This window comes from Bemisia tabaci, chromosome 6, assembly GCF_918797505.1.
Source record: "Bemisia tabaci chromosome 6, PGI_BMITA_v3".
Lineage (NCBI taxonomy): Eukaryota > Metazoa > Arthropoda > Insecta > Hemiptera > Aleyrodidae > Bemisia > Bemisia tabaci.
In genome coordinates, this window is record NC_092798.1 from 40,992,128 (window position 1) to 41,017,509 (window position 25,382).

Consider the following 25,382-nt stretch of genomic DNA (forward strand, 5'->3'; position numbering starts at 1 on the left):
CAGGGTTTGTCGAACAGGAAGAAATGAAGTTCAATAAAATTGAATCAAGGGGAACAGAGATATGCTCGATATGTAGCAATAATCAAAATCTCCTGATCCCCAAAAAAAATATTTCACTCATTATCTGCTGAGCACCGTTCAAATAGCGCCTACCATTTGATTTTCAAAAATTGGAAACCTCTGTTCTTTTTCGCTTTTTTTGAAAGCGAAAAACAGTCTTGATTTTTATTAGGTCAATCACCGAATTAAAAAAGATCATTTTGCCTTGCCTCTTCCATTCTTCCCCTGAAAGCATTGCACTGAGAGCGCAAGCCAAGCTGAGTTTTCCTCAATACTTTTTCATCCTCAAGAAAGTGCATGCGCTTCATCTGTCTGCTGATTGTTTTCCTTTGAAATATTAAAATAGACTTTATCGCTTCGAATGTTTCTTTCTGACTTAGTTGACTTCTTTTCGTCTTATTTTTCTTTGTTGCACTTTAAAGATCCTCAGCTCAGCCAGCTGCAGCTATTCTTTTTAAAATATTTATCAAAATTTCCCCTTCATTTTTTGGCATGAAGACATTCCAACTCAATTTGTGGCTCTCTTGAACCAAAAATTCAAATCTATTTATGAACATAAAGTCCGAAAAATTATTAATCCTCCAACAAAATGTCAATAATTTTTCAAGAGCCAACCCACTGGATTTTCAGCCACCTTTCCAAAAAAACTTCAGAAAACTAAAAATGCGTTTACAAGGCATTATCTCCTCACAAGAGATACCTACTTTAAATTTAAGTTAACGTTTCGTAAATCGTCTTTCAAGTCTATTTTAATATTTGATTTTTTTCCCCCTCTAAGTAGGTACCCAAAAATTCTCATTAAATTGAAGAACAATGGTCTCTGTATTGAATTGTTTCAGCTCAATGACCTGTAATGTTTTACCCATTGAATTTTTTAATTTTAAATGTTCAATCATACTAATTGTCAGTTTAAAAATATATCTATTTGCAAATGATATAGTAGCACTGTTTTCTAGCAGATGGCCCTCGGATCATGTTAACCTGTTTGCTCGGTCAATAAAAGTTGAAAACTGCATGAACCTGTGAGACAAAGACATTAAAAAGAATGCATTAAATTTCACAAGTGTCAACGTTGACAAAATTACAGCCTGTCTCAACTGCCTTAGTTCAGGGCCCAAATCTTGTTGGTTGCCACTGTCCGCAAATTGTGTAATCTGTAACCTAATAATCAACAAAATCAACCATTGCACACGAGTTTAGTCGTCCTCAGAGGTTTTTCTCTTCAGGTGTAAGTTGATGATGGCTCCCTTTCCTATGAGATTTTCTCTCAGTCAAAAGTATTGTTTATTTGCTTATATTTCTCCAAAAACGAATTGTTTCCAACCCAACCAAAATGTCCCCAAAAAATAACTGTTCAATAATGCCGAACGCACCTCAGTCCAATATTTATGTCTTGCTGTTACAAGAGCCCACATTTTCATGTTTCCGTGTCATTTCAATCGATGTTTTTTCTCGTTCTCTATTGGGTGTGTTTGTTCATTCAGATATTAAGATCAGGACAAGTCTCTTTGTCTAATCAGTGGTCTGGAAATAAAATGAAAATTTAGCGGCTCTAACATTTTAGTTTTCAAAAATTTACGAATCCAATTCTCCTCTTTCTAAGTCTTCCATACTTAATCTATCATCTTCCTCTTGACTCAATTTTTTCTGTTCTCAGTAATCAGATATAATTGTTTCCACCGTCACTCTCGATGTTTCCACACTCTCAGTCATCTCCTATGTAGCTTTTACTTGAATGTTCTTTTCTGGCCGAGTATTTTGCAAACCCCGCAAGGAGCCACTAAACTGTTACTCCTCTTTTTTCCCTGGTTTTCGAACTTGATGAATTCCTCTTCTGGTTTTTCATTTAATATTTTCTATTTCTCCCCTGCTTTTTTTAGCTGTTTTTACTTTAAAAAAACTGCATTAAACTTATGCCCTAGCTTCATATAGTACAAAATCCAAAAGCAAATTTAAATACATGATTGATGGCAAAGCTGTCGACCAATGTCTGCGTCAAATGCTGATCTACTTTCGTTTTTTTAGGCAATTACTTCTGATTGTACAGGGCTTTTCAAAGGAAAACTAGCAAGTTTTGTTGAAACTGCATTCATTATTCTTTCATTCTGTACCTTTTAATTTATGTCATAACCGGCATAAATTATTATGCCATACTTCTCTTTCTACAAATCTAATGACAGGTTTCTCACTCTCTGTCATCTTAGAATCCATCATATGTCATAGTCTGAACTATTTTTTTCCGTTTACTGTAGTCCAGTCATATATTACCAGGCTGTCCATAAACTATGCATTGCTCAAGGGTGTTTCTGAGCCACTGTCACAAGGCAAAAATTGGTACAAAATGCCCCATTTATTAAAAATTGGACCTATCAAGTCTCATCAGCGATTCCCATATGTCGAATGATTTATTGTTTCACAGTAGAATGGTAATTTAGATTTTTTTGAAAATTTTGGAAGATTTTCTCAGTGACAAGAAGCAAATTCCCTGAAATTTTTAAGAGAATATGCTCAACCGTTCTCCTGTAAAAAATAAATTTTTTGATGAAATTCAGCAATGGCTGATGTGACTCGGTTCGTTTCTGCTTAAAGTGGTTAAATTATAAGTGAAGAAGTTCACTCAAAATCTCCCAAGATGCGATTATTTTTCGAAGACTCGCATTCACAAATTGAAAGAAGGTAAAAAATAAGTTAAACCGAATCGATCGGTTTATTGACAGCCTGTAAACTTTCACATTTTGTTCTCATCTGTAAGTTAAACTTCTATCAGGCTTAAAAATATATTTTGTCTTCGAAGATGTATGAATCTTTTTTACCAACCATACCAGTTGAAACTCCTGCCACTTATGCCGAACAGAAGCTGTTAGATTTATTTTTTCTCTCTAGATCATTCTTACATTCTTCCCAGAAAAGAATGTCACAACTTAGCTTAGTTTTGGTTTTGATCCTACTTCTATTCTGATCTATTTCATAAATTGCTTTCCTTTTCCTGCAATTTCAACTGTATATATCATTTGAAATTAATTGTATCATCACCTTCGGTCCTCCGAAGTAGTATAGCTGTATAAACTCCCAATTATGTATCCGATACTTAACTTTAGCGTAGTGTCTGTTTAATTATTTCCTATCTTTGCATTTTCAAGACGATTTCGAAACTTAACACACCTTTTTCTTAAACTCTAGCTGGCTGAGCGAAGGTTTCTAAATATCTACGACATTGTGATGAACGAACAGGTAGGCCTCTTTAATTCTGCACTAACGTTTCAGCACTGCTGTTAATAAGTCACTGCAATGGTTAGCAATGGGTGATCTTTCCTTTCTTTAAAGAAATCTCAGTAAAAGATTGGAGTGAAAAGTCCGACGAATGAAGGAGAAAAATTTGATTTTTAATTTACTTTAAAATGTATTTTTAAAAAAAATTCATAATGATTTTAATTTTTACACTCTGATGTTGCACTACTACGGCTAAAACGTATCACTTCATCTATTTATGTATTCTGTTACTCTGGTACTTATTTGCACAGTATTTGATTACTACAGACTAATTTTGGGCTAGGGGCAGATCTTCCAAGATTGTTTTCCATGTTTACGGTGATTGTGTGAACCTTGGAAGGCTGCCGCTAACAGCTAGGAATCGAGTCGGAGGTAATTGAAAAATCAAGAAAGTGAGGAACTTAAATTAAAATTGGCAAAAAATTGAACTTTTTAAACAAATTTCAAACTATAACTTTTACTTACTTGCATTAGTCTTTGTTCTTATTCCCGTTCAAGAATGCATTAATCTTTGATGTCATGTTTCGGCAGCCTGTGTCCCATTTGAAATGACGATATCAAATAATAATTTGTGCTGCTTGTTCGTTTTGAAGCGTTCATATTTAGAAACTGCTTGAGCTAATCTTCAAGAATCGTCAGTTGAAGTGAGCAGTGTCCACTCATTAACCCATGGAAATTTTTTACACTTTTTTATGTATTCACATGGAGCCCTCCCAAATTTTTATAGATATTTCAGCTAAAAGAGAAGTATCCTTTTTGTTTTATCCACTACTTAGGAACGTTAAGTCTTTTCCTATTCTATCTGTCGATTCTAAAGTAAAAAGAGCAGGATGTGAGCACTTTTTATTTTTTAGAGGTCTGTTCAATTTGAAAAAATTCAAGTCGTCCCTGCAAAATTTATTTTCATTTATTCACTTTCTATGTGTCGAACTTCTCTTTCATCTGTATCTCTTTTTTACATGAAAGTGTGTGAAAATGTTTTAAGACATGGTGAGACTGAAGTTATAAATTATTCTTGATCTTATGATCATCAAATCTTAACTGCCTCTCCCCATACCAAGGTTTTTTTTCTTCTTTTTCATGTTTTTTAATTGTCTTGCTTAAGAATATTAGTCTCTTTCGCCTTTTTTTAATAATTTTTCAAGGTATTGCTTTTGTCTTGTTCTCCTTCATTAGTGTACACCACCCTTGTTTTTATTTTTCACAAGGTAAAATGATTTGCAAAATTTTTCATACTTTTTAAAATGGTGTAACTGTTGGAACTGTCCTTAAGTAGAAGTGAAAAACGTTGATCGCCCATTGCTAATTTTTTTGTGCAAAATTGTAGGTGTAAACTGAATAGTTGCATGCATGTATGGTCACATCTAGCGCCATCTACATTTTTGCATGTATTTTTTCCTTAAGGAATTATTCTTAGATTAATATACAAATATTTAATAGGCAAAGCATCTATCATTTCAATTCATCAACTATTGCTAATTTAAGTTTTCTTTCTTTTTTTTAATACCAGTTTTGTTTATACCCACTCTTAATTTTCCCTCTTGAGGAGAGAGAGATGGACAGTCTGTTATGTACCTATTTTAATCTTGTTATAGCTTTTAATAAATTTTTACGACAGATCTCGAACCTAATTTGTTTTTAACCCCATAAATTTCAGAAATGTGAACTGCGCTGTATTATGAACTTCACGCAAACTAATCTTGTCATGATGACAAAATTATTAGTCTGATTGTCCCTGAATCTACTCGCAAACGCTGAGTATGGTGTATTCATAGTTAGCGTGTGTTTGGTTGATTTAAGCAGTATTATTACTCTGAAAGCAATTTATTGTTTCATTTGCCCTTCTTTTCTTTACTTAAGAAAATCAAATATTCCTATTTTATGGCATCTGTTGTTCGCTTTTTGTGCAATGTTCCCTTATTTTCTTCATTATGCAGAAGTTTGGTACTGAACCATTCACCATAGCATTATTTCTAACAAATAATATTTGGCAGCTGTGTAAAATGTAGACAGTGTTCAGCTGAAAGTAAAACTCCTTCTAATTCAACATAATTCACGTTTTACTAGTTTTGTAGTTAGCTATTTTGGAGGTCTCTTTTTCAGATTCATTTGCATGGCTTTTTAAAACTGCTTGAATTTTATTCATGAACCAAGCAAAATCTGTTAGACCACGATACGGCACAAAACTATCTTTTAGCATAGACGTAGTGTCCCCAGGGGCTTAGAAGGCTGAAGACCCCCATCTTTTTAGCTTTCTAAGCCCTCTTTCTTTCTAAAGGTCTTTATAGTCTGTTGAAAGAACTGTGAAAGCGCTGCAACAGTGTCCGAGAAAAAAATCCCTCCCGTGAAGCCTTCACTTTTCAGATGTATATGCATATATGCCTTTTATTTTTGTTGAATTGCATTTTTTGCTGGTAAAAATATTTTATTACAAGCATGTCTCATATTTGGTTGCACTTTTTATTTTAATTACTTTCATATAGTCTTTCTTGTTGAATGATTCTTTCATTAAAAAGAAGAAAAACATAACAAATTTTTCAACATTTAACGCAATATGTAGTAAGAAGACAAAATTCAAACCTTGCAAAATAAGTTATACAATTTTAGCGGACAAAACTGTTAGATAAGTGCTGAAGTCCCAGCTGAATTAAAAATGTTCACTTCTCTGAAGTCATTCTTGAAGGTTCTTGCTTAAAAAATGTAAAGAGAAAGACTAGTTTAAAAATAGAGTCTTTTGACACTTAGTTTGATTGCAGCACTAATACTAAATATTATTCACCACAGATGCTTCTAAATCGATTGACCGGTCAGGAAGAAAACCTCTTGGATCGCTGTATCGAATGGAGAGATAAGATACTTCCTGTTTTGAACTTTTCATCAAATGAAGCATCAGATGGAGAACTGGCAGCCCTCGTATCATATGCAATTGCTTTTCCAGATGGTTTCATGGCTCTTGTGGATACTTATGATGTTAAAAGGTAACTTGTATTGTTTTTTTCCCGGGGTCGTTCATGAAATATATAACACTGAAAATTGAATTTTTTTACCCTTTTTCTCTCTTGCAACGCACTCATGAGGCAGGTCTGCATCTTCCTAAAAAAATTATGCATGGCTCAGTTTGACCCACCCCCCTCAAGTTAGCGTTTTGGATGATAAATTGCCACCTTGCATTGATTTTTCTCAGAATGCTGGACAAATCGGCGCTATGCGCTATTTCTAGCGTTACATCATACAGCCCTGAATGTTTTCCCCCCCTTAAAGCAGACTCAGCTCCCTTTAAAACTTATTATATGAGTGGCCCCCTCCATCATTGTGTTTTAGCTCTGTGGAGAGCTTTCTGTAATGCAAACCCTCAAATTTATGTTATTCAGTTAAGTTTTTAGGCAGAATTAATTGTGTCTAAATTTTCTTTGTCATTGTTGCACAGGAGCGGCTTAATAAACTTCTGCGCTGTTGCCCTGGCCCTGAGTGACCTTGGTTACCGCGCAATAGGAATCAGGATTGACAGCGGTGATTTGGCTTATCTATCAAATAAAGCACATGAAGTCTTTCAGAAAGTTGCCAATCAGTGAGTTCTCCCTTTCGATACATCCAAACATTCCAAATCTTCATATTGTTTCTGCTTTTTCTGTTGCTATGTTGCTGTTGCTGGGGCTGGTAAATTTTCAGAGAATTAATGATTGACTTGGACGAAAATAGCTTTGATCCTGAATTTTGTCAACTGAACTGCCTGCAAAAATAAATGAATTCTATTCTATTTTAGCAAATAATGTCATCCAGTGATTTGTCACACTCTCTAATGCACCTTGTAGTTCAGAAATCACAGTTTTTTGGTCACGCCTTTTAGAGTTTTATAAAAACCGACACTTATAATCATATTCAAATTTTCATAACCTTTCCAAGTAGCAAAATCATATAAGTTTTACTATGATCCAAAATTTACTCAACAAAAGAGCTGGAAAAGGAAAGAAAGTGCCAAATTTTCTGTCCTAATTATGACCAAAAAGATTCATCTAATATTGTGGATTTTTTCAAGATTTTTTCGACGACAACAGATCCATTGTGAGAAAGTATGAGAACCTTAATGTTTAAATAAAATAAGAAGGTTCTGATTGAAATATTTTAATTTTTATTGCAGGTTTAATATACCGTGGTTCTCAGAGTTGGAGATAGTTGCCTCCAATGACATTAATGAGGAAACAATATTGAGCCTAAATGAGCAGAATCACAAAATAGATTGTTTTGGAATTGGAACTCATTTGGGTAAGGAAAATTCATCATCTTAATAGCGCACATAACAGCTGCGTCTTAATGGCATATTTTCCTATTTTTAATTAAAAGGCTCCTTATAAACACATGACATTTGTTGCTGGCTTGTAACTTATGTAGACATTTTTCAAAAGATTTCAAGTGCTGATTTATTATATTTTTTTTTCATTTATTTACGAACTTATTCTTGGTAAAACTGCAGAAATGAGAATCTCAGTTTGCAACATTGAAGACTTCGTGTCATATTTTATTCTCTACATAATGAACTACTAATTGTATTTTCTCGAAAATTTTGGTGTTTTATCTTGTTTATGTGGGAAGTATGCTAATAAAAGTTCAACCCAAGATAACGGTTTGATCTCTTTCCAAAAAATGAAGTAGGAGTGAAAATTTTGAAACATTGCAACTGAGATAAGTATTTTTGCAGTTTCACCGTCGATATGTCCAAAAGGCTTTGTGTCCTTCTCGCTGAAATGCAGTAGAAACTTAATTATGTGGCCTAACTAGAACCAGGACTAGGCTGAATATGGAAAAAGCCTGATAAAATTTAAAAGCATGAACTTTCAGATATATATCAAGGGGCGTAATTGTTATTTACCTACCAACTAAAACAGGATTGAAGAGTCAAGAGTCTCTTCTCTCTACCTCTTGAATTTTCCATGCTTTCCCTGTTCAGGCTGAACTTGTCTCTTTGCAAACGCCCTGGCTGTTAGCAATTTTTCAGATGAATATTAACCCTAAATCTAGATTCCCCGCAGCATTACTTCTTGTGAGTATTGTTCGATCAGTCGCATTATCAGCGGGCCGATTATTGAAATTGATAGACAAAGCTACAGACAATGGAGACAAAAGAGATATGGAGAGATTCTATTGGTGGAAGCGGGTGGTTGCAATGGACAAAGGAGGTAGGTAATAGACTAAGTAACGGCAACTTACGAGAGACCTGACAGTTAGTCTATCATTTTCTCCCTTTGTCTATAGGAACAACCCATTTCAACCAATAGGATCGCTCCATACACCCTATGTCTTCTTTGTCTGTAGTTTTGTCTATCAATTTCAATAATCCGTCCGCAGGTCAGACAATCAGCAGTCTGTATGATACAAAGTTGGATAATGCAAGTTTCTTTTTACTCTGAATTTGTATTTTTGACAGTGAAATGGTTTGATATTAATAATATGCCAATATCAAGGCCAGCTGTTAAAGTGATTTGATCGTGAGTGTCGGCACTTGTTGGAACAAAAAAATTAAATTATATTTGATCATAACCATATTTTTAATTGCCGTTGAGACAAAGGTTTTGTATTATCAATTGAACTCTACCTTCATTTATGATCAATCAAGCTGTATTGCGTTAGAATTAAATCACACTAAATCGGTTTCTTTTCAGTTACATGCCAGAGACAACCTGCCTTAGGTTGTGTCTACAAGCTAGTCGAAATTAATGGAACTCCCCGCATTAAGCTTAGCCATGATGTTGCAAAAGTCACGATGCCTGGTTGCAAGTCTGCTTATCGGTTGTATGGTGTTGAAGGTAATAAAATTATCTCATTTTTGCGCAAAAATTAACTCTCCTTATTTTAGAACTCATACCACTATTCTACAACAAGTTGCAAAGCTGAATGAGTAAGTTGAATAGGAAAGACATTGACCCGAGAAAAATTGGCCTTTGTGGTTGAAAAGCGGGCAAAACGGTAAACTCTTCAAAATCCCCAGAAAGTAATCTGCAGTAAGAAACAAAACTTACTTTATTTGAGGTGACAAAAAATGTAGATGAATTACCTGATCATCTCTGAAAGAAATTGATGTTAACAAACATTAATGTGAGGCACAAGGGGAAAAAATACTCTCTTGTGGAATAATTGGATAAAAGTTTTGAAACTTCAGCCCTTGGTCCATGCACTGGATTAGCAATGTAGAATCTTAACTTTTGCTGACTTACTCAGTTCTCTATCTTCCTTATATCGAGATGTCTGTTTCTGTTGTCTTAAGTAACTGTTCTTAATTTTCTCATTCTTGAGTCCTTCTTAATTTTATCACAGGTCATGCTCTCATAGACTTGCTTCAAAGATCAGATGAAGATCCTCCGGAAGTGGGGCATAGGGTTTTGTGTCGACATCCCTTCGAGGAATCCAAAAGAGTTCACGTTACCCCACGAAGAGTGGAACATCTTCATAAGGTAAGCTATCTGCCATGTGGAATATTTTATCTTTGCCTGGGAACGTCATGACTGGTTTTTAGTGCTGTACATCTTCGGAAAATTCTAATATGTAGTTATGTTCTCTATGCTTTCCGAAAGCCCCTGATGGACTACTATTTGGAAGGTCTTACCTGAAATTGGGATTACTGCATTTCGTGTTGTCTAATTTTCTCTCATCTTTTATTTCTGAAGAAAGAACTAAACTATAGCCCTTAAAAACTTTCTGTGAATGTACCCTAGATAATAAAGTATTTACTTTCAAACTTTCAAGTTTCTGTGTTGCTGAGTACTCTGTTAAATAAAAATCGCTCAGTACTCTGTTAAATAAAAATCAAAGAAACTTTGGAAATGTCCAGTTTAGTTAATTACAAGATTTTTGGAACACCCCTTGTATGTGCAAAGGCTATTATGGTGTCAATATCAGCTTGAAATTTTATGTTTTTAGTGCTACTGGAAGGACGGAAAAACTCAGTGCGAATTACCAACGCTAGATCAAGTGAGACAGAGGGTTCAGACTTCGCTTCTGACGTTAAGACAAGATCACAAACGCAATTTAAATCCAACTCCTTATAAGGTAAATAAAAATAGTCCATTTCATACACTTCCTGCCAATTTATGTTTTGGAACATTCCTGCTAGTCTGAGGAAACTTGCAAAAAAACCGGCCAAATGTAACCGCTATGAGGTAAAATTACTGGAAGTTATCGTGACGCAAGCGTTAACTGGCTGTCGCATTCACAACACTTAAATTCACAATTAGCTCCACGGGTAGTGCTCCTATCGTTGAACATCATGATTGAATCACACCGCAAAACCGACTGGTAACTATGATTATTTGACATCAGTATGACCGGTTTAGCAGGAAATAAGTGAACTTATTTTCACGCGCCATCTATGAAACTTTTAATTTATTCAACAAGTCCAGCAGTTGAGATTAGGGTATTATTCTAAATTTACTTCAATGAGCTTGCCTCTATTTTGCCTCTTTTTTTCAATGTTAAGCCAAATTATGCTTCTTGAATCATTTTTGTAGGTATCAACGCTTTGTAGATGTCTTTTATTTTGTCTGCAAGCATCTTAGTTTGGTCGTTTTCTCTATTCATTTTTTCAGTTACCTTTTAAATTGACAGTTTACAAGAGGCTGTACCAAGATAATTTTTCTCTCCAACCTAATCTTTTTTTATCTTCAATCCAGTTTCACGAATTTTTTAATTTTTTTTTTTTTTTTTTTTTTTTTTTTGCAGGTGTCAGTGAGTGATTGTCTTTACAACTTCATCCATGATTTATGGTTACAAAATGCTCCTATTGGAGAGCTATCTTAAAAACTCCAGAAGATCATCCTTTCTCACCAAAGAACCCTGGTTCTTGCTCTAAAACTCTCACCAGCACAAAAATGCGGTCAAAGTTGTCAATCAAACAACTTGGGTTTTGTCGCTGTGCATTATGTCAGGAGCGGCATATCCATATTGTCCATACCTAAATTCTAACTGTGCCGCGGCAAGTCAAATACAATCAACGCAAACCACTTAGTAATTAGTGGTCATTCAGGGTTGTAAAGCTGGGTTTTTTCCAGTATACTCAACTTGATAATTTATTTTTCTGTAATTTCTGTTTGTTTGTTGTTATCTTGTTGCTCTCTTATTGATCTCTAATTTCAGCGTTGCCATTTTTATGGAGAATTCTCCAATTTCCCCTATAGAAGCAATGAAAACTAGGTGAATTTTACTTGAAACGTGGCAGCACTGCACTAATCCCATCTACCAGTGGGACAGGTTTTGGGATTTCTGTTGATTCTTGAAGGAACGTTTTGTAACATCCTTACTTTTGTAGCATATTGAGAACTCAAGTCCGAAATTTGGCCCCTGCAGTTGTACAATTGGGGTTCAGGGACAGTGATCTAAGAGCCCCAATTGCCTTTTATTTATGCCTATTGTTAATGCAACAAAATTATGCAGATTCTATCTTGTGAAAGCTTAAATCATTGAAGTATCAAGTAAGAAGTTACAGCCAAGGAAAAAAATTACAGTGCAATTTTGCATGAATGTTATGAAATTATCTTGGTCTGTGTTACTTACTTTCTTTATTGTCAAATTTTTAGTCAGAAAGAACACACTGAACTATCAAAGATTATAGTTCTAGGATTTTTCATAACTTGATTTTGAATAAAAAAATCAATGTTGCAACAAAGAAATCAGTCAAATTCATCCGCAACAATACAGAAAATGCAGGTTAATTCCACAGGACTATGCCTAGAATACAAAGAAATTCGGGGTCGGCTAAATTTTGAGATATTTTTATATTATGTTCCTTACAATCCCTTAAATAAGATGAGATCTCAATATCAAACCTCCTTCGTGCCAACCTCTGGAAAATCAGGTCTGAAAAGTGCATTTTTTAGCAGTTTTACATGCATTATCAAGTGGAAAAGTGTAATTGAGCAAGAAGCAAGCATTCTCTTGCACTGATTGCGAAGAGAAGACGGTGTGTGGGCTCAGTTAAAAAAAAGCTTCATATCTTCGACACGGTGACAGTGCCACTTCTCCGCATTATAACGTAGAGCAATTTCCAGACCTGATTGTCTCAAGATTTGCCTGTAGAATGTTCGATTTTAAGAGCTCATCTTACTCAGGAAATCACAAGGAATATCAAAAAATCTTAGAATTTCTTGGTACTCCATGAGAAATCCTTTTCTGCAGCTTTATCCACTCATTGCTTAAAAAATAGTGCACATCAAATGTTTTACTCAATAACTGAGCAAGGAACCAAGTTCATGCTAAGTTAATCCAAATGAGTGTGTATCTTTTGGAAATACCTCTGAAGTATTTTAAAATTTTGATGTTAACTGCAATTTTTTTAATTTTTTTATTGCTAGTGTAGAGCCCAGCAGGTGCCATCCACGCATCCACAGTTGAAATACAAATGTAAAATGTCCAGAAAGTGCCATAGGCAGTCAAGGTACAATCCTAATAAGTTGGAGTATGAAACTCTTTTTACTGGATTTTAAGTTTTTCTTCTTATACCCGGATTTTGTATCAATCCGATTTTACATTGCGTTTTTGTTCCCTGAAAAAATAGCATAAGCTCTGATGTTTAGAATTCACGTCACAAAGGTTGGCAGTAGTTTACTTTTGACTGTCACGCGCAAGAGATCAATTTTTGCACATTGCAGCGTTGTCGCTTGTTGTTAATCCTTGATGGCTATTAGACAACTGCAACACAATGGCTAGCAAATCGAAAGTGGACAATTGCTACCTCACCTGATACAAATTCTAAGGAAAATTAAAACACTGCTATATTCAATCAGCAACTTATCTGACCTTGATCTGGATGAAAACACCAAAAAAGTGTATGAATGATGTATTCCCTTTTAAACTTTGAAAGAGAATTACGAAGGAATTTTTTTCATCTATGCACCTTCTATAGATTATTACCACTTCGCACGCAGAAAAAAATTCCCTTTTCACCTTACCAACTGATAATGAATCTTAGCCTTTTATTAGGTGTTGTATGACCTCTCAAAAGCTTGTGAATAAAGTAATTGCATGGTTTTAGCTCGCCAATCCTCCTAGTTGTTGTCCCGGCAACTGCTAAGATTGCAGCAAAATTTTTTGAATCGGGAGGGGCCTGGTATATGAGCTGAAAGCTTCAGAACTTCTATATCTAGTCAGGACTGATCAACAATTCAAGTGTGGAAAAATGTAATTCTGTCGGGTCAGGTCTGATAAATTGCAAAGGGTTAACAATTAGGGAACAGGACAAATATTTTTGTTATGATAGCAGAACCGTCAATCGTTAATCCTTTTGCTAGGTTCTCTTGAAGGTTCGTTGATTTGGTAGTAATAAATAATTTTTATCTGTATATTTGTAGTGTCAAAATATCTATAGTCCTAGAAGTAAACTAGTTTCCAGCTTCCTTTTTCATTTCTTCCGTTACTTTTATTTGCCCACATCATCATGGAATATAGTTTGATTATATTTTTTTATTCTTTTTATCCGAAACTCCAAGTTTTGGCTGTATATTTTTGTGATTTTTAATTTTTATGTTTTTTTATGATTATTTTTATTGTTGTGTGATCCATGGAAAAGTTTTAATTCATTGTTGAATAGTGTTACAAGTAGTTATGGTGTGTTCAAGCGAGCAATTTTAATGTTTTAAAGTTTTTCTCAAAAGCTATTGTTAAAGTGTCCTTGACTTTTCATGCAAGAGTGCATTTCGTATCTTGATTCTTCAAGTCAAGTATGACAATGGCCAAAATGCGAAACCTCGTATCTCTGTTTGCAACGTTGTAGACTTCCTATTATACTTTAGTTTTTCTTTGGGAAATCATTCAATGTAATTTTTTGAAAATTTCCTTGAATTTTCATCTTAGTTAGCAGATATTCTGTAAACATTTCAGGCTATAAAGTTGGCTTGTTTCTCCATGTGAAAATAAGATTGGAGCGGAAATTAAAAAATGCTGCAATTGAGGTACGAGGTTTCGCCCTTCGGCCATCAATGATCTGTCTAACGAAAGAGCAGATCAGTTAAGCAGAGATTTTGCATACCAAAATTATAAAATTGTTCGTCATAAACTTATGCTCTTTGCGTTAAACAATGGATGAGTCAACTTATCATAAGTTTTCCTTTTTTTTCTTTTACATAATGATGTTACTGAGATGGTTTTTTCTATCAGAGCAACTATAAAAAGATTCTCTAACATGTTTTTTCTGTATCTTGCTTCTTGAAATTTCATAGTTATTATCACTTCAATCATTTTTAAAAAAAGAAAATTGATCTTTTATCATCTTTTAATGGGTCTTAGCCCAAATACTTATTGTTGGAAGCTAACTCTCATTTGCAAGTTGCAAGCCATAAGTGAAGCTCAATTTTCTAAATTGTCAGGTACAAATATTTTTCATGTTTTTCAGCTAATTTTTTAAGTCTTTTGAAATTGACCTACAATCAGCTTTGATGAACAAATATTAGGTTCAGTACTTTATTTTTCGTTTTGCATGTAGCGAGGTTGGTATGAATGCAAATGTTCTGTACGTGAATTTTTAGGCTTAAAGAGGATGAAGTTGTCAGAAGCCCCCGATTCGAAGTGAAGTTTGGTACAAATCACCTTTCATATGAACAATTTGTTCAATTTTATAGAATAAATCTCACCGATATTTTACTGTTTTACACCGGTATATTATTATCAATTTCTTATGCAAATTTTACGGAATTCTTGTGAAATTCTAGTGATCGGTTTATTAACTTACTCTGGTCAATAATTATTGTTAGAGTAGACCATCACTCTTATTACTTTGTTACTTAGAGTTAGTTCTAAAGCTTTTTCTAATTGAACATCCACTAAGGGTAAATTTATTTGTAAACAGCCATCTTTTCCCACTTTTTCGATTTTTTCCCTCACTTTAAGTGAGAGAATTATTTTAGTCTCATTCACCTGTACTTAATCCATCATCTCACTGCTCTCTCTAGACTTTTTGGGCAAGTAAATGTTTATTTGAAGTGATAAGTAGAAACCAAGAAAAGACACATCTTGAGGAAAGTTAAAGTATTTTACCTGTTCGATTTTCACAAAAATGTGTTCGCATGATCTAAAAGACGCATCAGGCCTACAATGGAGATTTTAGGTTTAGATAATCTGAATAGTTGCCAAACCTGTCAACTTGCAAAACTTTTACGACCAAGCTGAAAGGTCTATGGCCTTCTATTCCCAGAAGTTGGCCGTTTCCTTTTCCTCTTCGCACTTTTTACATTATTTAATCAAATTTCAATTGAATTTTACTATAAAAAGGAACGAGCTAACTTGAAAGGGCAAAGGTTAAGCTTATGATGCACCCATCAATTTATACTCTCTTCCCCAATTTTCCCCACAAGTCAGTTTAATCCAAGACCTCACTTTTTTAGTATGAGAGGATCTTGCCAAGATTAAATTTGCAAATCCTGTGTTTCTACTTCATCTATATTTTCTAAAAGAGACAATAAATCTAATTACAGCACAAACACTATTAATACTTACGTTTTTAGTAAATTGTTTTTATATTTCAGAACTATACCTTTTGAGTGGCTCTAGCTATCACCGTCTATTTAGTTTTTGCATAAATTTATGCATTTTGTTTTTTAAATTGTGAAAATTGTAGCTGCATCATCACACACAGAAGTATATCGGAAAGATGTATTCACATTTTTTGGACATGGTGTGTACGATACTGTGGGAAGTATTCCATTAGTCTTCTTTTTCCCCACTTTTTACCATGTAAGAATGGAATATCAATAATATATATATTAAAGTCGCTTTACAACGCACTCTGGCGTTCTACGACCTTCAAACGCCACATATGCCTGTCTTCCCAGAGGTTATCGGGCAACTGACACCGCAACATCTCTTCGTCAACGCCCTGCCGCCAACCCTTTACGGGACGTCCCCGTCGCCTCTTCCCAGGTGGTACCCAATCCAAAACTTGTTTGGGCAACCTCTCCTCCGACATTCTTTGCACATGTCCATACCAGCATAACTGCCTGGACATGACGTCGTGCACGATATCTTTCTCAACCTTCATCACCCGGCGAATTCTCTCATTACGGACACGGTCCCGTCTCGAAATGCCGGCAGATCGCCGCCAAAAATCCATTTCAGTTGCCCTCAACATTTCTTGCGTTCTTTTCGTCAAAGGCCACACTTCACTACCATAGAGCACGATACTTTTAACGATGGCATCATATATCCGGTGCTTGTTTGCCTTTGAGATGCTCTGATCCCAGAGCACCCCGTTCAGCATCGCGATGGCTCTCCTGCCCTGGATGATCCTGTCCTTAATTGCTCTATTCATCCTTCCATCCTGATCGAGCCAAATATCAATAATAATTGATCAATTATTCGTGATCCAGGTAGAACTCCCATCAGATAATTTTGCAGCTCTTTACTTTTGACCGTCACGCTTAGTAGACCCATTTACATCTCTGCGCATGGTAGCAGTGTTACCAGCGGTCAATCCTTAATGGCTATCGGACGACTGCAGCTCAGTCGCTTGCAAACAGAAAGTTAACAGCTGCCAACTTATACGGTTTGAGTTCTTCTGCGAAATAATAGCTCCAACCTTGTTTTAAAATCTCTTCTCTGATAACTCTTTACCTCCTACTAAAAAGACGAGTGAAATGTGGTTCATAAACCTCTGCAGAAAATATTCTGCAAATTTTCAGCGGGAAGCTAAAATTTATGCAATCGTTTCCACCTCATAATCTCTCAGGTGAGAAATGAAAATGGGCTTTTGAAAAATTTACCACATTTAACATATAAAAAGGGAAATGAAGTAGGAAAAACAATGACATTAGTTTCTTCTATTTCACGTTCAATTCCAAGTTGTGGCAATTCTGAACAAATTTCATGATTTCGTGAAAGCATGCACTGTACTTCGTACTTAATATTTTTAAATAGGAACTTTGTACGGTGAAACCATGATAAGCATTCTGCAAGGCAGAACATTTATTTAATCTTTTTCTCTTAACAAATTTTCGGTCAAAGCATGAGCTCTTTCTCTGCTAAATTTAATTTGCTGTTTAAAATTTACTCGAGTCAAAATACTTTGCGAACCCAATAGTTGCAAATAGACTTTCATTTTTAAATGGCTGCCAGCTCATTGCATCAATTGTCAAGCCATGTTTTGTACCTTTGCAAATTTTACAGCAGGATTAACTAAATCGACTTTGTGTGTTGGAAATATTATCCAAGCGATTCTAAGCTAACATCAAGTTGATATGTCGCGCCTGCCCAATGTTCTGTTGTGAGCAATCCACCATATTTAGGGCAGCCTCAAATAATTTTCCTTAACTTTCCTGGGTATTTCTACTTAATGAGTGCCTGTCTCAATGGCGAAATTGGATAAGAAATCTGAATTTTACTGAATAAATGTACCAAAGAATGTTGTCAAAAGTTTCTGATATTTTAAAGAATTGAATCAGTGAGAACGAAAACACACCAACTCGGAAAAATGAAAGTAATCAAGACTTACACAAAACTGCACAGTAGGTGAAGAAAGTAGTCTAAGAAAAAGATGTTTAGTGCCGAAAGACAGGCTACGGACAAGATCCAAGTTGGAACAGATGCGCTAACTTCAATGACCTTCATAAAAATTGACAGTCTTTAATGAAAGTTGCGCATTTTCGAGTTATCGAGTTTGTGTGTTTTCGAACTCACTGATTCAATTACAACTGCCTTTTTACTTCATTGAATTTACCTACCAAGGGAAATTGTATTCTGAAGTTTTTCATTTGTAAGCTGTGATGTAAATTATTGCAAGTTCCACATAAGAGACCTAACAACTTTCTGTGCTTTTTAGTTGTATCATTTACAGATATAATATACTCAATCCCACTCAAATTCGAACAAAATTTAGCTTTATTATCTATTCATTCTAGCCCAAAACTCAGTTTAAAAATGATCAAGAGTTAATGGCAGGGTTTATCCTGGAGCTTTAACATAAACTCATCTCTGACCTGGAACTACCACAATTAGAATCACATATGTACTGTAAAATCATGTAAGTTTTTGTGTTCAAATGCATCACACAATAAAAAAGACCTATCTCATTTCATCTCCTCTTTTCATTCTTCCACCTCAATTCTCTTTTTTTAATCGCATTAAACTTCCCGCCTCACTGCGCAATAGGGTCTCAAAACTCGTTCATGGGAATGATTAACCTGTGTGGATTCATCTTGGATATTAGAGAAGGAGAGGGTGAGACAAGTATGCTAGTCGTAGGGTACCTTTTCCACTTCTCTGCTATTTTAATACATTCATGGAAAAAGTGATCTTGAGGGTGAGGCGCAAGAATTTATTTGGTCTCGCGGATGTTTCTGGTCCAAAGATTAATCAAAAAATTGCCGTCGAAATTAACGGATGAATTTTTCAAAACTTGAATCAAAGAAAAACGAAAAAATTTAGAGTAACAATAATAATTTTATTCATCAACAATTTTACAGTAGTCCACTTTCCTTCAACAATTAACAGCAAATTAATAAATTATCTCTTCAGCTCAATGGACTGAAAAGTTTTCGAAGGAATTTCTTTCACACACTTGTTTTTCTAAGAATAAGCAGCTCAGTAATGTTTCAAAAGAATTGGTCTTTTAGGGATTGGAATCAAAGGAAGGCCTGACAGCATGGACTGCAATGAGGTCAAAATCTTGATTATTAGTCTATAGCTTATTCCATTCTCATTATCAAACAAAGGGAGTATAGTGCTAAGACATTACATTTTGCCAGTTCGATACTGTGTCACCTGTTACTATTGTGGTCAAACATCCTTGCTGTTTGAGCCAAACCTTTGTTTTCCAACAACTCCAAAATTAGACACCACTTTTGTGAGACTCTGAAAAGCCACTAGGAACATTCTTGAGAAAGAATTCTGACAGAATTGAACACTGGAGAAAAACAAAAAACTCTAAAGGTGGGTCAAAAACCAAAGTTTTCCAAGCATGGCATAAATTAACTGACTCTTCCAGCTTTGAGTGGTCAAAATAGAAGAACTTGAGATCTTCAGGAGTTAAAATTTTAAAGCTTGAAAACAAAACCACAAGACAGCTCAATCAGAACAACATTGCCATTCTTGTACATCTAAAAATTCCTAGGGTGAAATTATTGTGCAGACGAATTCAAGGCCAAATCTTTCACATTGATTTTAAAACAATTTTCGTTTTACTAAATTCTGACTGAGCTATTCTGTGCAAACACGATGTGCATATAATTTAAAAAGAACAGAAGCTGCTAAAAAGTAGAAAAATATAGTCACAAAGAATCTTCGCCCAATGACTTGGAGCTTTCAAGTGAACTGTAAAAGGATCACTGTCTCTCAAATACAATCCATTTGAATCCTTCTTAATGCAGTGTTTTACATGATTACATCCAAATTGGAAAAAAAAAAAAAAAAAAAAAAAAAAAAAAAAAAAAACAGATTAAAATACTTTTTTCTTTGATTTGTCTGAAAAATGTTTTGGTTTTCGGAAGTGAACCTTCACTGAAATGAATCAACATTGGGATATCCATAAATTTTGCTAATACCTATTTCATGTCAAGCAAAAGATAGGTCTCTTCCAAAAGCACTATGTAGATTTAAGCCAAAAATATCCATGCTCCGAATTAGACATTTTACTTCACTAATCTAGAAACGATGTATTTTTTTCACGTTCGTGTCAACAGTGCAAAAACCAACATTTTAGTTTGTCCCTTGTGTGGATTTTGAACCAATTTTATCGAAAGATTATGATGAGACTGATCCTTTCTGATGTTGAATTTTTGTCAAAATGAGTGCCTTCAAAATGCTCCTTGCCAGTGGCTCAGATTCAGTGCAAAACTGTCGACAGACCTAATTTTACGATTAGATAACTGGATAAAGTATAGACTTTAAAATTAAAGTTAAATTCTCTAGTTGATATAAAAATACGAATGCCCACGCTCAATTGATAATATTCTTTCAACAGTTAATTTGAAGAGTAAAATTTAAATACTAAAAAAATGAGAGTACATAATGCGATAACATCTATCTTACACTTAACCTAACATTAAAAACTTAATGTACACCTTTTAATTTCAACTATTTCAACTACCGTGTATTCGAACTGCCTTACGGAATACTTAAAATTAGTAGCGAGTAACAAAAACAAAAATAAAACAACTTTAAGTCTGAAACAGCGACTGAGCAGCAGTCGAAAGCGAAGGTGCAACCGCAATAAAATGGGAGCAATAAATCGCCTGTTGCCAGGTTTACGTGAGCTACTCACACAGAATAAAATAGGAATAAGGATTAGTTTTTGTTAGTTTTACAGGCAGTTTCGTTGAATTTTTCGAGAACTTTGCAAAAATTTTGTTACCGCATGCTAATTTAGAAGACATGTTTTCCAAATTTTACAAAAATAAATTTTTATGTCTAAAAGTCATTAAATGCATTTCAACAGTGAAACTCTACGTATCTCGGTTTGCGTTGTGACAGACTTTCCATCACACTTTATTTCTTAAACGGAGGACTACTAAACGTCAATTCTGAAAAACTTCCGTGATTTTTTTTTCTTAATGTGAAGCAAATTTTGAAAAAAGTTCAAGAAATAATGTTGATTTATTCTCCATCAAAAAATTAAAATAGAAGCGGAGATTTTTTAACACAGCAATCAAGATAATTTGTTTGGGAGTTTCACTGTCAATTTATAGTTTAATGGATATTTTTTTTTCACAGGCAGCTGGACCTTCCATCAAGCTGACAAAAAGAAGAGAGACAACGGTTAGAAAGAACAACACGTGGTATGTGGCTTCCTACCGAAAAGCAAATGAACCACAAGACAGGATAGAAAATTAAGCACTGCTATTAATATTTCCCTCATACAAATTTCACATGAGACATGGAATATGCACAAAAAACTTCCAAATTCAACTTTTCGATCAGCGTTTTCTTTATTTGTCAATTCCCAACAAACCATAGTGTACTTGCATCAAATTGACTAATTTCACTGATTTTGTGCTCTTGGCAACTAAATAATGTACCCTGAGAACTGAGTTTTACTTGAAAAATGTACAAAAATAAAAAATCAGGGTAAAAAAGTTTCTTCAGAGTCCAAGATTGGACTTCAATGTAGAATGGTGAGTTCATTTTTAATGCCTGATTTGCCTTGTGTCAGTTTTGGTTGGACACGAGCAGGCAGTTTGAGTTTACTGGCGCTCAGGTAAATTTTAAAGACCAATTTCTTTGTTTCCTAATTGATTTTGAGCTTACAAAAAATATTTAACATGTTCTTTGTAAAATTTTGATAGGGAGACATAACTTGTAGTGCTTCAAATTTAATTCTATCAAGTAGTCCATTTGCTGATAGAAGATTTGGCCTGATCAGAGAAAGTCTAGTGAAAGAGACGCTATGAGCGCTATGTTACAGAAAAGCAAAAGATGACAATTTATTCTCATTGGTAGCGTTGAAAGAGGGTACCTACGTCATGTTATTGCTACTGTTTGGATCCAATTCAATGTAACAGAGAATTCCTGTGTTGACATCAGCACTAATAGCGTCTACATCAGTTTACAAAGATAACTGTAGGCATCAAAGAGTCAAAGAGAATAAAAAAAAAAAGAATCTTCATACTAACTTACTTAAACAGTAAGAAACTCAAGATAAAGTCATACGAAGACTAATTCGCAATCCAACCAGATTCGGGCAATCCTGCCTTTAGTGAATAGACACTATGCCACACCCTCTTACCTTGTGTTAATTAAGTTGGCTGTACACAGGAAGGTTAAAAGTGTACCCTGAATACATTTTTGTTAGATATCTTGATTTCTTTCCCAAGTTTTCTATCATTTCACTGTTGGTGAAATTTTCATTAGTATCTGCAGTAGTTCTGCTCAGTTTGGGTTTCGATGTGAACATGTCAGAACTGACTGTATCTTGATTTCCTGTCTGTGTTTTGTCGTTTCCCAAACGAAGGAACGCAACTCCGTAATGAGGCTGCAAGATGGACTCAACTAACTCAATTCTTTACAAGAATATGAATGCAATATTTTTAGTCTAAAAATGAGCCGATTTTTTTGTATGGTCAGATGAAAAATCGATGAAATTTTTACTGGGAAAAGCGTAACGGTCCGTTAGTAGTAGAATTACAGAATGGAGGTATTTCACCGTGAAAATGCACTTACATTCTTTCATCTGGAAAGCGACAACTCGAAGAGAAGTAATATTATACCTTTAATAAGACGGCAATGATTCAAGAAACGAATACTTACATTTTTTGGTGGACAACAAATATTATTAACTATGATCATCTCTAAAATACCCTAAATATGTCTGTTCACAGAGGATTAAAAGTTAACTAATGTTAAAGCACTCTTATAATTGATAGAAATGGGTATCAGTCAATCAGTGCTATTGTGCAAAAAATAAAGATACCTATATAATTGAGATAGAACAGAAAAAAAAAATTGAACTTGTGGTTTCAACTCACGCAAACCTGGATTCATTATGAATGAAGCGCTCTATACCAAGGGTCACCAGACCCAGCTTTTGATGTCAAAAGCCGCAAAAAAAGAAAACAGAAATTAAAAATGAAATTAAAAAAAAAGTCCCTGAGAACAATTGAGAGAACAAACTGTCTTTCTAACAAAATTACAAGTCCTGCTTCATTCAAATTCACCCAAAAGAGTAATCGCGACTAGGAATTTAGAATTTCAACAAGTGAGCAGCATTATTGAAGTAGACAATTTCCTTTTTTAATGATTGATGATCTGGTTTTGATCTTCTGAGCGTATAAACAGCTTACTCCTCATTTTAAGATGCAGTTATTTGCGGTATATTTAAAACGATTTCCACCTTCTTTGCTGTTAGCACGATGCACTCAAGACAGAACAGAAACTTTATCAAAACTAAAGACCACTTTAATAGGTATCAAACAATTATTTATCAATCAGATACCTTTTTTATCACAGCCAATAAAATACGAGTGATAGAATGAGTCAGTTGCTTTGAGTAGGATTGGGTGAAACTAAGATCTGTGAAAACATGCGATTCATGAACTTCAGTTGGATAACGCTAGCATCAAATAAAAACACAGTAGATTTCATCTCCTTGTTTTCATGTGACAATATTTCTGTCAGTATTGGGGATAAGTTCATAATGACTGGACAGATCTACTTAATTTTTATCAATCTAAAAAATTCAACCATCAATGTGCGATTCTATAACTTCCGCAACTGACCCATTCTTATACAGTAGCTACGTTTAAGACAGGGCCTCTGAGAACTAACTTTGTAATTGAGGTCTACGACGATTCTACCTACTAATCCACCAACCTTCCCGTTTCAAAAAAGAAAAAAGTGGTCAATTATGCTTTCGTACATGTTAGTATTTTAGGAGTCGGAGCTGAAAAACACATGGCCTGGATGTGTGAAAGGAATCACTAAGACTCAAAAGAAAAATTCAAATTCAGGCGAAGAGAGGAAAACAATAGTTTGATTGGTTCAGCATTTCCTAATTTTTCAGCTCATGCTGAATCGTACTGCATATCTGAAATAGGAAAAGAAAAACTTCTAAAGGTATCTACACTTACGCTAATTCAGTCCTGAAAGTTGGATGCATTTCTAGCTTTTGAACAAGACGCAACCAGGTCTGAATCATATTATAAATAGGATCTTTTGCCTGATTAGGAAACTTTGACAAATTTAAATTTTCTGCGCTAAGTTTCAAAAACTTTAATTTCTTTGTAAAAACTGTAGTTTTTAGTGCATCCGCTGCAGAAAGAGATCTCCGTATGTTATGAAAAGCATCCAATTTTCAAAACACATAATTCTGACGCGTTTTGACAAATGCCGAACAGCAGACTGATCGACTAGACTAGCTTGCATCCTCAGCATTTTGTACAGAAAGTTGAGCCGATGGGTGCCATGAACCATGAATAATAAGAATAAATTCTTAAATTAAAATTAATTAGATGCCGTTCATTTTCTTCTTCTTTTCGCACTGGGCGTAGCAGGGAGGGGTGTTGGAGGAAGGGGAGAAACTGGCGGACTATTCGGAATACTGATGATTGGTGTGTTCAGATCCTTGAAGAGATCTTCATCCTCATTCGTCTGCTCCGTTATCGTTGGAACACTCCACTCAGAATTTTGGAAAACGTCAACTAGATCAAGGTTACTAGGGTTGTATGTTGTGAGTTGGTTATCTGCAAAAAAAGGAGGGAGAAATTGATAATTTTTTGGAATGAATTCGATGATATGAAGAGTGATTATATCCTCAGAGATTTATTCAAGAACTCGGAGAAATGGAGCAAATTTTTCAGGGAAGGAGCTAATATAACGTAACTTGAACAAAAGAAAATTTGACTTAGTTCAGTTTGCTCCTAAATAACATAAAAACCAATTTGTTATTTTGATCTGAAATGACACATGTTCCAGAACTTTACTAAAATAATACTCATGATCACTTTGCAATTAGTACGATTTTAACTGTAATCACTCCAACTTTTTTCTGCAACTACGTCAAGCAGAAATTGAGACAAGTAAAAAGCAGGAATTGAGTCGAGAGAATTACTCATAAATAGGTGAACAGCTGAATATTATTCGCGGGGGGGGGGGGGGGGGGGAGAAGCATTTAAAAAAATTTTGAAGTAGGAATCTAAAAATTTGCAATTAGTTAAAGTGCTAATAGAAATGGTAGCCCATTATTTGATGCTGCGAAGCCAGAGGAAGAGATAAACACTTATTTCATTGCAGAATGTACATAGTTGCTGCTTTTACAGCACTTTCAAGTGATCTACGATACCCAACCGCCACCTCATTGTATTGTAGGAGGGTTGTTTCAACAGTAAATTTCACGGTCATATTTCTACAAAATGATCAACGATAAATGAATCCAGTGTTTAAGGTGTGTTAATTGCACTCTCAACTTTTTAGCGAGCTGAAGAAGTTAAAAATCGGTCCACTGGTTTGCTAGAAAAGTTTTTTGAGCTGCACCAACCTTCTCTACAAAGCAAGTCAAAAAATGTAACTTTACCCTGCATGCAGAATATCAGAAAAACCAAACAAAGATTGACGGTCATACGATACAGAAAATGAAAATAGCTTCCTATACT

General features: G+C 34.8%; 2 protein-coding genes across 7 annotated transcripts in view; one reads left to right on the forward strand and one right to left on the reverse strand.

The window, feature by feature from the left end:
• The window catches only part of Naprt (nicotinate phosphoribosyltransferase), a 75,527-nt gene extending 57,151 nt beyond the window's left edge, over positions 1 to 18,376 (forward strand). Inside the window, exons 7-14 of one of the 2 annotated variants that reach the window (XM_019050679.2) lie at positions 3,241 to 3,291; positions 6,115 to 6,308; positions 6,758 to 6,898; positions 7,469 to 7,593; positions 8,988 to 9,131; positions 9,640 to 9,776; positions 10,243 to 10,371; positions 11,041 to 18,376. In XM_019050679.2, coding sequence (XP_018906224.2) covers positions 3,241 to 3,291; positions 6,115 to 6,308; positions 6,758 to 6,898; positions 7,469 to 7,593; positions 8,988 to 9,131; positions 9,640 to 9,776; positions 10,243 to 10,371; positions 11,041 to 11,118 — 999 coding nt within the window. In that variant the 3' untranslated portion in view covers positions 11,119 to 18,376. The remainder of the gene's footprint in view (positions 1 to 3,240; positions 3,292 to 6,114; positions 6,309 to 6,757; positions 6,899 to 7,468; positions 7,594 to 8,987; positions 9,132 to 9,639; positions 9,777 to 10,242; positions 10,372 to 11,040) is intronic. The other variant, XM_019050680.2, reaches the window with a different exon arrangement.
• A 345-nt stretch (positions 18,377 to 18,721) lies between these two features.
• Positions 18,722 to 25,382, reverse strand: part of Hsf (Heat shock factor) — a 48,898-nt gene continuing 42,237 nt past the window's right edge. For 4 of the 5 annotated variants that reach the window (XM_019050676.2, XM_019050675.2, XM_019050677.2 and 1 more), the window contains exon 11: positions 18,722 to 24,473. In XM_019050676.2, coding sequence (XP_018906221.2) covers positions 24,250 to 24,473 — 224 coding nt within the window. In that variant the 3' untranslated portion in view covers positions 18,722 to 24,249. The remainder of the gene's footprint in view (positions 24,474 to 25,382) is intronic. The other variant, XR_002009364.2, reaches the window with a different exon arrangement.